General features: G+C 39.1%; 5 protein-coding genes across 5 annotated transcripts; all 5 read right to left on the bottom strand.

The window, feature by feature from the left end:
- Positions 1–147: 147 nt before the first annotated feature.
- Positions 148–2,007, bottom strand: PHYBLDRAFT_97203 (hypothetical protein; the record flags this gene model as incomplete). Its single annotated transcript, XM_018444010.1, has 2 exons — positions 148–1,860; positions 1,930–2,007. Coding segments are annotated over 2 exons (1,791 nt in total), but the record flags the coding sequence as incomplete, so codon positions are not given.
- An 826-nt stretch (positions 2,008–2,833) lies between these two features.
- PHYBLDRAFT_131722 (hypothetical protein) lies at positions 2,834–4,199 on the bottom strand (the record flags this gene model as incomplete). The annotated part of the gene is made up of 1 exon (XM_018429436.1): positions 2,834–4,199. One exon carries the CDS (start codon positions 4,197–4,199, stop codon positions 2,991–2,993), a length of 1,209 nt encoding a protein of 402 aa, XP_018294855.1. The 3' UTR covers positions 2,834–2,990.
- A 1,611-nt stretch (positions 4,200–5,810) lies between these two features.
- On the bottom strand, positions 5,811–6,615 carry PHYBLDRAFT_165317 (CYP5206 protein; the record flags this gene model as incomplete). Its single annotated transcript, XM_018435199.1, has 4 exons — positions 5,811–6,014; positions 6,079–6,103; positions 6,207–6,402; positions 6,459–6,615. The coding sequence occupies 4 exons, from the start codon at positions 6,613–6,615 to the stop codon at positions 5,811–5,813; spliced, it is 582 nt and encodes a 193-aa protein (XP_018294854.1).
- Positions 6,616–6,756: 141 nt separating this feature from the next.
- PHYBLDRAFT_62990 (CYP5206 protein) lies at positions 6,757–8,041 on the bottom strand (the record flags this gene model as incomplete). Its single annotated transcript, XM_018441050.1, has 5 exons — positions 6,757–7,244; positions 7,341–7,393; positions 7,458–7,608; positions 7,694–7,756; positions 7,843–8,041. 5 exons carry the CDS (start codon positions 8,039–8,041, stop codon positions 6,757–6,759), a joined length of 954 nt encoding a protein of 317 aa, XP_018294853.1.
- A 301-nt stretch (positions 8,042–8,342) lies between these two features.
- Positions 8,343–11,599, bottom strand: PHYBLDRAFT_62991 (hypothetical protein; the record flags this gene model as incomplete). Its single annotated transcript, XM_018441051.1, has 3 exons — positions 8,343–8,477; positions 9,540–9,602; positions 9,764–11,599. 3 exons carry the CDS (start codon positions 11,597–11,599, stop codon positions 8,343–8,345), a joined length of 2,034 nt encoding a protein of 677 aa, XP_018294852.1.
- Between the last annotated feature and the right edge of the window lie 900 nt (positions 11,600–12,499).

Here is a 12,499-nt window from a genome sequence, read left to right as displayed (position 1 = left end):
CATTGGCTCTATTGGATTTATGATGTTTGTCCATCGGAGTTCAGGACGCGTGCCTTTATTTAACAGAGGATGCTATATACAAATGACTGTAGTTTATTGACTAATTAATATGTTTATATTGCTAAAAAGACTTCTTTAACGTTTGCTGTAATCCCATATTCTGATGTCTCCATCGTCCGAAGCAGAAACTATCTTGGTATCACTCAGCGCTACAGCCGTTACAGGCCCATTGTGGCCTTCTAAAGGATGCATACATCGACCACTCTCGGTATCCCAGATACGGATCGTCTTGTCATGTGATCCAGAGACGATCCTAAGTTTGTCATAAGCAAGTCCCCAAACACCTTCGACGTGGCCAAACAGGGTCCGCAGACACACCCCAGTTGTCATATCCCAGATCTTGATCGTGTTGTCCAACGATCCCGACATAAGAATTGGCCGGTCAGACAGAGTTGAGCAATTGCTGTTAACAGTCAAATCAGCCTGTTCCTGTAATCTAGGGGAATCATCCGTGGCACATCCGGGTGGAGAAACACCTGTGCCCGTGAGGGGACGAGCACGTGCGGCTGTGCGGGAGATGTTTCTGCTCGAAGCCATCGCAGCGGCTTCGGTGGCTTCGGGGGTGAACCGATGGGTGAACCCCTTGGGACTGGGAAGCACGATTTGGACCTGACCAACATGTCCTTTCAAGACGCTTGTGCAAGTACGAGATGTCAAATCCCACACGCGTATGGTTGCATCATCGCTGCCAGAAACGAGAGTGTGGTCGCCAAATATACGGACCGAATTAACCCACTCTGTGTGTCCGGTAAGTGTGCAACATTCACCTGCCTCAAAGTTCCACACACGGATCGTGTGGTCAGTCGATCCGCTTGCCAATATGCGCGAATCAAAATGCAGCGAAAGCACGCCTCCGGTATGACCTTGCAACGTGCGGATGCACTGGCCTGTGTGCCAATTCCAAATCTTGAGTGTATTATCCATTGCACCGGTTACAAGCTTGGCTTCATCAAACTGAAGTGCACGAACGCATCGAGCATGTCCCGACAGCACTCGTATAAGTTCTCCAGTCTCCATGTTCCACACCCGAATAGTTTTATCATAAGAACCAGTCATCAAGATTCCAGCAACATCGCAAAACTGCACGCACATCACGCCATCGGTGTGACCTCGTAGTACCCTGCCCTGATATTTGTTTTGTCTCCAATTGCGCTCGACCACCAATCGCTCACTATAGACATCTTTCCATGGGCGTCTGATGAGAGGTACCAAAGGCTGAGAGGCTGGATAGGAGGCGGTTTCGATAGACTCCACTCTGGCCTCAGTCTTTTGTCTTTTAGAAGGATTGCTTGCAAGAGCATCATCCGTACTGGTTTCAGTATTACTATTGCTGGTAGCAGTAGGTCCACATGCTGTACCTAGTGGAAGTACTGAAACAGGTGTTGTACGAAACACAGTTGTTGGTTTTCGTGGATTTGGACGCTTTTTCTTGTCAAGTAATGGTAATCCCCACCCACACTTTGTGCATTTTTTGTCTATGTGTTGCTCACACATTCTATGCCAGAGTGCATCGTCATCTGCAAGTGACCGCCAAGTCTGAGACACTTGTGCTGCATTGCATAGAGACGTTGCATCCAAGTAAGAAAACACATGGAGAGATACTTCCCGTGGTAAGATTGAAATAAAGTCGATACGCAGCAATGGTTTGATCGCATCAAACAAGAAAGATAGCTGAGGCATACAGCAAGTCGATAAAATCCCTTTAAGAATTAATATTCTCTGCTCGTCTGGAGCAGCAGAGAAGAGTGACCAGATATGACTAATGGCCTCTTTGTCTGCCATTGGAAGTTTCTCCATTTGCTGTCTCGAATGTCAACAAAGAGAAAAAAACATATACATTGCTTGTATGTATCTGTGGTAAATGCTTACTTGTTGTACGTCTTGAATGTTGAATGAATCAGGTAGTCGTTTGCGAACAAGATCTGGACGATGACGATAACATAGTTTACGAGGATTGGCAAGTTGGGCTGGCACATGCCGAGAGAGAAAGTCATGTATATCAAGCTTAGTATCGTTGATCGGTTGTATTTTGTCAGGATCTGATGCCATGATGAATTTAGATTTGAAATGAATGAAAAAGGTATAATAAAGAACTAGCCCAAAAATTATCACTATTTCCCCTCTACAGACTCTCTTCTCACACTTTCGGTCTTGTACGCGGAAAGTTTAAATTCAAAACTGTCCCTTTTGTGACTCCGCCCAGTGCCTAAGAAAAAAAGAAAGAAAAAAAAGTACACAAATGCGTATAATACACACGTACAATAATCAATTCTTATCAGGTATTTCTTATACAGAAGATAAATGCAACATGGTACAATCGAGATAAAATCGGAACACTCAAAAGCCAATTATGTCTACTTCCAATAACCAGTCATATAAGAGGGAATAGTTTTATTAGTAGTTCAAAGTTTGTAAGTTTTATTTTTATTTTTATTTTTAAAAAAAGGAACAAAGAGAACAATAAGAACAAACTATATTGACACCGTGTTTCATATACAATAAAACTTATATAGATATGAATTACAGATCAAGTAAAAGTATACTCTTCCAAAGCTCAGTATGTTTTCTTTTTGTAGAACATACTTATATTGATAAAAAGTTTCCAGAAGCTATACAATTCATTTCTTTTCTACCAGATTGGTATTGCTGTAATGTTCCCAGAACATAAACATAAGGAAGATTATTATAATGGAATAGCGGTTAATGAAATACCCCATAGTTTCATGACAGGTACAAGTCTTTACTTTGGACACCGACTGTCATTCTAGCTATTGTATTTAGATAGATGGCTTTATAGAGCAGAATCAAGAAAGAGAATCAATCATGAGATTTTAATATCAAGTGTATAAGTAATTAAAGGGAGTGTACTATCAGTAATATAAGTTATAGTAAGGTAGAAACATTCAAATATGAGAGATGTTTAGAGTTGGTTACATTATGCTACAGTCTGAGTCCTTGCTGGCTGGGACTCCATTTGGTCCACGAGTATGATTTTGTCGCTGCTGAGGTCTAGATGCACCATTGTTTTTCAACTCAGTCAAACGTTGCATTGCGCGCCTGTTTCCTTGGGCGGCAGCACGCATATACCATTTCTTAGCCTCATCAATATGTTGGCGGACACCAATACCCGACTCGGTGTAATAGCCGACAGCATATTCTGCTTTGGAAAAGCCGTGATCGGCTGCTTTACGTGCCCACAAGTAACATTCCGAGTCACTCTGCTGTAAGATTCCATCCGCACCAGTCAGATACCATCCCGAGAGTGCTAAAGCAGCTTCCATGTTACCCTGCTCGGCTGCCTTGGAGTACCATGCGATTGACCGGCGAGGATCGACGGGGCAGTTCAGATAGCCATGTTCATACGCTAATCCAAGTTTGAACTGAGATGGAGCGTAACCATTTTGAGCAGCTTGTGTAAATAGATCTCGCGAATAATTAACATCGGGAATGACCGATGGGATTCCTTCCTTTTCATAGGCTATACCCAACTCATGGAGTGCATGAGGGTGATCTTCGTCTGCAAATGCGGCAGCTTTCTTCAGCCATGAGATACCTTCTCGAGGGTTCTTGGTCTGCCCAATATGGCCTTGTATAAGAATCATTCCAAGCTTGTACATAGCAGATGGGTCACCGAGATTGGCCGCCTTTCGAAAGAATTGAATAGCGTGGGACTTATCACGTTTGGTACCCGCCCCAACCTCATAGCACACAGCCGTACGATATGTGCAACCTGGATGATTCTGCTTTGAACCTTGAATGTAAGATCCAAAGGCCTTTTCAGCATCAATAGGTAATCCCATAAGCCCACCTGTATAAGCATTTCCCAAATAAAACTGTGCTTCAGCATAACCAGATTTTCCAAAATTGCCTTGAGTTGCCAACTTTCTAACAATCTTTTGTGCTTCCAAGACCATTGCTTCTCTCACTTTCTTTGCGCGCTTTACATCCGTGTCATTGACGCACACAAGAGGAACTGCCTCAAGAAGATATTTGGCGAGATCAAGTAGCATACGAGGATCATTATTTTTTCTGGCTTCTTCTCGGAACTTGGCGATGTTTTCAAGAGTCACCGGAGGAAAGTTGCTTACTTTTGCTTTTTTGCCTGCATTTGCGGCTACGGCGACAGAACTATCTGGCATATAATTGTTGTCTGTGGGTGGAGGTTGGGGTGCCTGGTAGGGGGCCACGAGGCGGTGGGGGTCTGCTGGAGGAGGCATTTCTTGGTAAGTCGTGGCTGGGTCCGGGTAGTGCAACGGTGCGCCACTTTGCGGAACTTGGGAATAAGGATCGGAGTACAAGCGTCCTGGTTGCGCTACAGGGTATGGCTGCTCAGCGGGATAATAGCCCTGTTGAGGACGGTAAATCGGTTCAGCAGGATAATATGGCTGTGTAAGTGACGGTTGTACAAACGGTTTATGTGGCCCATTCGAAGCAGAGGGCTGTAATCTAGGTGGTTCGGGTCGATATTGTCTGTGGTAGCCAGGCCCATATGCTTCTGAAGGATAACGCGCCACAGGGCGCTGCATTGGCCCTAAGGATGGAGATCCACGCGGAGAGTTTTGTTGTTGCTGTCGTGGCTGTTGCTGATAATTTTGTGGCGGATGTATTTGCTGTTGCTGTTGATATTGCTGCGGCTGATATTGCAACTGTTGCGGTTGTTGCTGCTGCTGTGGTTGCGACTGCTGTGATTGAGGCTGTGGCTGCTGTGACTGCTGCTGTGGATTATACACTTGTTGATGTTGTATTTGAGGGGGAGGGGTTACGGGAGGAATCGTTGCATAAATAGTCCGAGGAGATTGCTGGTTTTGGTTGCCTGAAGAATATGGCGAGTGGGAGCGAGTGGGAGCATAAATGGGATGGCGAGATGGACCCTGCAATGAAAGAGATTCAAGGGGTAGATCATTAGGCGACATTGGTTGTCTATGTATAGAAGCGCTCGAGGCTGGGCGTGAAGGAGGGGTTATGGCCCGTGGGTGCTCATAAGGAGGCTGAGTGCTCGACATGGTGGCTGGAATGAAAGGAGTGGGTGTGGGTTGTATATGAAAAGATAAACAGACTAAAAACACAGAAATCGAAATGAGTTCTACATCGTTTAATGACTGAGATTAAAACTACCAAAGATACAAAGTTTGTTTGGTGAAATGTGCAAATAGAGGACGGGTGATTTCTTCAATTGAAATGGCAATAACTCCTTATTAAAGTCGATTTGAAAAAGCCATGTTTCCATTAACTTCTTCCTTCCCACAATACGTAGCCTTAAAAGTTATTTTGTATTAACGTATCAAAACCACTTTTACCAGGTTCATTTCCTCGTTTATCCGATTAAGCCCACGAGTTCATACATTTTTAAAGATGAGAAGCAGACTGTGATTGAAATGCAGATTGTCCTTCCTTGTCAGATTAAAACCCACTTGCTTTGTAGCCGTAATAGGATTGAGGCACAATCTGCTTCGCCACATTACTATAACACTCTATTGCCCTCACCTGATGATAACACGGTAGCCTCCTAACCTCATTATAGAAATGTTGGATTTATAAAAAAAAGAAACATAAACAGAATAAGTTTTTAATAGCTTGGATTTATCGTTTGACATTATTGGGCTATCCGTAGCCTGTTAAGATGCAATTCATAAATCATCTTTGCCGTATTCCCGGTAAAGTCTAATCCGTACGCCCATTAATTCGTATTTCATCCAATGAAGCTTTGGTTACTCAGACACACACGAAATCTTGATTCCCAAAGTTTTTTTTTATGTAGTAAAATTGGTAGTGGCAAAAATAAACTTGGTCCTAGGAACCAATCTCACTTTAAATGGCACTGGCACTGAACCTAATCCTAAACTATTGGATAGGTTCAGGTCAACCAGCATTGGGTTTCCTTCTTTATCGAATTCTGGTTCAATTGAGCATCGTGCAAGGGTCCGCACACACATATTGAAAATCTCGACTTCCGTCTGATCATAGAATTTTGTTTAATAACAAACTATTGCTTGGGTCAAACATCACTCAAATACTCACAAAGTATATTGCTGGGCAAGTTCGCCTTTTTGTTTTGTTTTTGAAAAATAATAAGAGCCCAAAATGGAATCAGTATATATTCATTTGTCTATATATACTAGAGTTCTGACAAGTCCTGGGTAACTCACCTTCCCCACCCAAATATATAAGTCTCTCTTTCTTTTATTGGTCCATTTGTTGAAGTATTCCACATCTTGTTGCTTTTGTTAAAGCGCTCTGGTAGGAATCTTGAAGGGTCTGTATAGACTTCCTCATTCGCGTGCATTGCATGCATGCTTGCCATTAATATTGTGCCTTTGGGAATAAAGTAGCCAGAAACTCTAACTAAGTAGAGATTGTGGTTAATAAAAGTCAAAACGTACTGCTTAGAGACTACTCACTATCTGCATTCACAGTATGGGGTATTCCAAAGTTGCTAGGGCTTCTAAAACGGCCATTTTCTTTCAAAACACAACAGAGATATGGTAAAAGATCGCGATCAGAAAAACCAGGAATACGGCCAGTATCAGAAATAAACTTGTCAATTTCTTCACACATTTTCTTTTGGATGTCAGTATATTGTGATATTATGGCAAAAAACCACATCATATATGTAGAAGCTGTCTCTCCAGCAACAATTAGGTCGCCTATATATCTCAGCAAAGCATATTAGCTACAGAAGCTTTAATCTCTAAAAAATTAGCTATAACACTTGCTCAACATGACAATCAGATCTTTCTCCTCCAGTTCTTGCTCTTCTTTAAGTAAATAAATTTCTTTTGCTAAGCAGTCTGCATCCCCATCTAGCGCTTCTTTCAATAGTCTTCCATACAGCTCGTCTCGGGAGGAAACTATTTTCTCTTTCTTCTTGTTATTCCCTATTAGACATTCAAGCCAGGCAAGGCGTGGAAATAGAGACTTGATATCCCTGTGAGGACTAGAACACTGTAAAACGTTCTGTGTAACTTGAAGGAGATCTTTGAAGACAGGATCGTTAATGGAAGAAATGTTTCTTCCAAAGATTGCTTTTATTAAGGTATTATATGCACCCAACTTGAGATATATCGATGGGTCAACTGAACCTTCCCTTTCTGTAGCTTCCATCATTTGTGCGAGGGTAGTTTCGGCCGTAAACTCAAATTCTTCTATGCACTGATCAACATTCTGATGGGACAGAATTCGCATAGCTTTTTTTTCATTTTTTTTTAAAAAAAACACACATGCATACAGATTTATAAAAACAAATTATGGGTATAAACTAGTAGTTAGCTTGGGTAAAATACCGTTTGCAAGCGCGCTATTCAATTTCTTTCCTGGATGACTGAATATAATACCACTGCAAATATATTAAGTATGGATTTACGATTTTGATTTTAAAATTTGTATGTTATGTGTAATACCTTCCAGCTTTGGCATACTTTTCGTAAGAGAAACTGTGCTCATGCCTGCCAGAGGTTTTGGCGCCATTCTTGACAAATATTTCGTGAGCAATATAAGGATCACTAATCATGATCCAATGTTGAGCACCCATATTAAGATGTATAAGTGGGCCTTTGAAGTATTAAACGCATATGTTATATATATATATCTTATAAAAGAATTTCCATCATAACGATAACATCAACAACGAAATTACCATATTTCTTATGCCATTTTTGGAGTTGAATATTGGGCTGCTCCCTAAATGAAAGGAAATGCCCTTTGTTTTAAAGAAGTAAAAAAGCAAATTCAAGCTTAGTATATATGTACATACGCAACCTAGTACTATAGTTAGCTATAAAATACCAATATAAAAGTATCGCTCTGATGGAGACGGAATCTTCTTGAATCCTCTGCGATCCCAGACAGAAGTATTTTCTTGGTTTTCCAATATTAGTGAGTATGACTTGTATAAACAAGCTCCGAGGACCCCAGCTGTAACTGCTCTTCTGAGAGGGTTTACAAGCTTTTCTTTGACAGATATTCTTAAACGACTATGTTCCATAGGTCTTGAAGTATTAGTAAAAAGAAATAAATAGACGTCCCAATTTTTTAAATCTGAACAAAGCCTTTTATACCTAATTGGTTTACAGATAAATATAGTTCTCTTCTCTTCTTGATAAGTTTAATAGAGATAGTATCAGGAACTTGGCTGATTGATATAAAAAGATAAAGATGGCTTTAATTGATTTTCTAACCCTCTTTACCAGAACTGCTATAATATAAATCGACATCACATAATCACATAATTGTACCGAATAGTTTATTGAGACACTCAATCAAAGCAATAATAAAACTATTAAACATCATGGCTTGAGATATATTTCCTCAAGGTTTATATATCTTATATTCAGAATCAGAAGATATTCTGTATCGTACTCCGTATACTTAAAGGTTTGAATATCGGTAGAAGTGATGTTAAAGCCTTTCCTGTAAAATCTCTAAAATAAGTATATATAATACATAATGCCATGATGGCATCTTTCACTTTACTATCGTTCTCCTGTATGTAATGTACTAAATATCTTATTACAGAGAAAGAATAAATGTTTAATATCTATACCACAATCAAAATCTTATTATATATTGGCTGATAATTATTATGTGTAGTATATAAGAATCTAATAAAGTTTTTCTTTTTACATAGTTGACCCAAATTTCTATATTTCTTTGGTATTTTTTTTTGTCTTTAGAGATGAAGAAAAAAAAGTTTTATGCTAAGCTTATAACGTAAAGTTAAAGTGGTTCTCTGATTGGTTAAAGTCAAATAATTAATGCATCATGCTTTATATCGTACATTAATATATTTGTACAAAAAAGAGACCAATTCTCGGCTTTTTTTCTTCAAAAGCTAAAGTTAATATGAGTCTATGTGTTTAAGTATTAAAAAGAATTCTTCAACCGATTATCCAATCATCGGCCAAACAAAGTTATTACATACTTGTATTTTAGAATAGATAAAATAATAGAGAACATGAAAAAGATATCCAAATCTAAGAGTATTCTCACCCTCATCCTCATCCTCTTCCAATAAATATAAGAACTTCTCTGAGAGATTCTAGATTGGTTTAGGTTGCTATAGTTCATGGCAATTTATGATTGAGAAACTATTATCAGATAATTTGAACCGGTATTTTACAAATGAAAAAAAAAAATACGTGCTAAAAATCTTGTTGACAAATGCAAAAGGCAACTGTATATCCAAAGAAGATATGGTTGTAACACTTTATATTGAAAATAATACTTGTAACTATCTATCAAAGAGCTATATATTATCGTGATTTTCTGTGATCTTATGCTGGATACAGTGGTTATATCTTGTATTGTAAGATATATAAAAGACAATACCAATGATTTTAGATTCAGCCTAAAGCTTTTACAAGCATCATTGCTTTTTGTTTTGTTTTGTTAGGGATCCCTCTTCCTCCAAGCATTACAAAACTTCATTTCAATTTCTTGATTTTTGGTTTTGCCTTTTTTTGTTTTGTTTTCAAAGAGCTTACTACTTTTGATAAGTGACTGTAAATTGAATACTGAATCATAGTCTTTATATCCAAACTATACATCTAACTTTAAAGGTTGAATAATAAAAAGCCAAAAAAAAGACTCAAAGTTATAATACCTTATCTCATAAACTAATAAATTCAATATATCAGTAGTAAAAAGAAAAAGAAAAAAATCATTGAAAAGGGGCAAGTATTTCTTCCCATTGTTCGTTATAATATACCATATTGCCTCCAAACTCATACTTATGTATGTACTGGCAGAAGAATGAAACATATCCTCTGTGAAGGTCTTTCTCCCATTCGTTCTCTTGAACGTGTCCCTCAATACTACGATCCGCACTATCGTCTTCGCCTATGTGCTTATTTCGACGTGAGCTGCGGAAATATCTACGAGCAATTTTTGTCTCCTTCCTTGTCAGCATTCTTGTTTGGGGTAGTCTGTCGTAATCGGATCGATCGTTACAATATGTATGGTGCCACATGTATTCAAACACCTCTCTTGGATAGTAATCTTCCCGAAGATGAGTATGTCGTTTTGGATGGTGGTTATTTTGGGTGACTGTAGTGTATCGGGAAAGTACTACCAGATGTATGGGTTTGTTTACGGTTATGTAGTCGGTTGGGTAGAACTGAACTTTGTTGAGGTGCAAAAGCCTAAAAGAAGTAAAGGCCATCGAGATACAAAAGCTCCCTGTGCGTTTTTCAATGGCTCCTACAATTTTGACATCATTTAAGCGCATACATTCTAGAAGCTCGCAACGTATTGATGTATACTCGAAGGTTGGAACACTAATGCTTGCTCTAGAAATATCAATAGCTTCTAGCCCATGATTTGGGGAATCGAAACTGGTCTCTGTACTAAGTAGAAGTAGTCCTTGGTCGAGTTTAAATATTTTTAGATGCTGACAAAAGTCCAAGAGAAGGTCGAATGAGATGAATGCGTCGCGGTCACTGATGCTTAGATAGACCAGATTTGGGCAATATCTTAATGCTGTTGTATTGAAACGAGAAAGTCTAGTGTTTTGTTGATTTATGATGCATAGTGTAGTAAGAGTTTTGGGCAGTAGACGCGTGCATTGCTGGATTTTTTCGTCTGGGGAAACTACTTCGCGTAGACGATGTCGAAACCTGTATTTTAAGTGAGATATCGGCACGTTGAACGGATGTAAGAGTCCACACAGAATGATCAGCAGGTCGTCAGAGTTTGAGGGACTCCAGAATTCTGCCTTTTTGACGTGCGGAAAGACAGACGGAAGCTTGGATAGCATACTAGCGGTTTCAGTCTGGTGGGTGTACTGTGTGATGTATTGGTCACTCGATTTACAATCCAGTATACGCACGTTTGGGTATTTTTGTGCAAAGTAGTACAGCCAGCGAAGATCCTTGGCTCCAAAACAAACGGATGCAAACGATAAATCGAGTGCTGGGGTAACATGCGTGAGAAGTTCTGCATCTGCGTTGGTAAGTTCTGCAAGACTTGCATCCAGCTTTAGGGTTCTTACACATGGTAAAAAGGTGTGCAGGTTCTCGAAGTCTGTCAATGAGAATTCGAGCACTTTTCTCCACTCATCTTGCTGAACAATTAATGATTCCAGTTTTGGCAGACACTTGAAGGCATTTATGATCTCATCTTTTCCACTAACAGGATTCAATAGATTGGCGTTGATGGTTAGATATGTCAGTGTACTCCAAAGATCCCAATCTGCCAATCCTCCTAGATCGATAATTTGGCCGTCAAGCATTAATAAGTTTAATGCCTTTAGGTTTTGGAAACGCTGTTGGATGATAAATATTGACCCTTGTTTCAAAACAATAGGGCCCGCAAACCCAAGCTCTCGCGTGTGGCGGCCATATTTTGTGTATATGTTCTCTTTAGAGGTAGTGTCTAAGATTGCGTCGAGAGTACTTGGCTTTATTATGAGTCTGAATCTCCACAAAGCTTCGAGAAATGGCTGCTTCCACGTTTTGGAGACCATGGTGCATTTCACCAAGTCTGATTGGCAAAGGAACATGCCAATTTTGTGAAGGATTTCGAATGGTAACTCGGATGCCAGCATGATGAGGTAAGGGATGTTAAAGATAATGGAGGTTAATGGTCTTTTCTATTCTTTATTTTATTTTTTATTTTTTATTTGTAAAAAGAAAAGTTATTGAGCCAAAAAATTGGATCTCATCACAAATAGTTAGAGTGATGGTGACAATATGTCCAAAAAAGAATATACCGTTACTGAATATCTTTTGGATCTATGGTTGTTAGCCTAACCATCAAGGCTTTTTAGCTGTACAATCGGTGGAGCTGTTTTTACAATATATATTTTTACAGTAAGGTAAATATTCAAGGATTAAAGCTTTATTAAAGTCTAAAGCAGCCAAATGTTTTTTAGTTCATCACTGGTTTATCCTATAAAGCTTTATATATATATATACTACAAATTTATGCAGGACCAAAACAAATAAAGAGATAGATACCATTCATTCATTTATTGCAATGAGGAGAGTTATTAGGAGTGGTCTATTAGAATACTTAAAGACTGGACTAATCGACTAGTTCAACTTTAAAATTATCGAGCTTTTCATTCTTTTCTATAATCATAGTTATATTAAGCTAGAAACTCAAGTGAACATGTATTATTGATTGGATATAATAATCCTCGGATAATTTGATGCTGTTCATGCTTATCCCACTTGTAGATACAGTGTTTCTACTTGAGATTGAGACGATGTTAGTTTTTTTCTTGGACGAATGAAAATTAATTTTTGGGCAATTTGCTTACCTTTTTTGGACAAACGAAAAAGAGAATCGAGACACAAAAAAAAAATTGGGATAGAAAGGAGATTTAGTTGAGACAAGGTAAAAATGACTAGGATGTTCTTTACCTGTAAGCATCTTTAAGTTCGCCCACCAGAGTGAGGAGCAACCACGTTTATTGTGGCACTTCTTTTGTAGCTCTAGTCGT

The sequence above is a fragment of the Phycomyces blakesleeanus genome (genome assembly GCF_001638985.1).
Source record: "Phycomyces blakesleeanus NRRL 1555(-) unplaced genomic scaffold PHYBLscaffold_5, whole genome shotgun sequence".
Taxonomy (NCBI): Eukaryota; Fungi; Mucoromycota; class Mucoromycetes; order Mucorales; family Phycomycetaceae; genus Phycomyces; species Phycomyces blakesleeanus.
The sequence above is the reverse complement of the archived record's forward strand: the minus strand, read 5'-3'. Positions and strand labels throughout refer to the sequence as shown.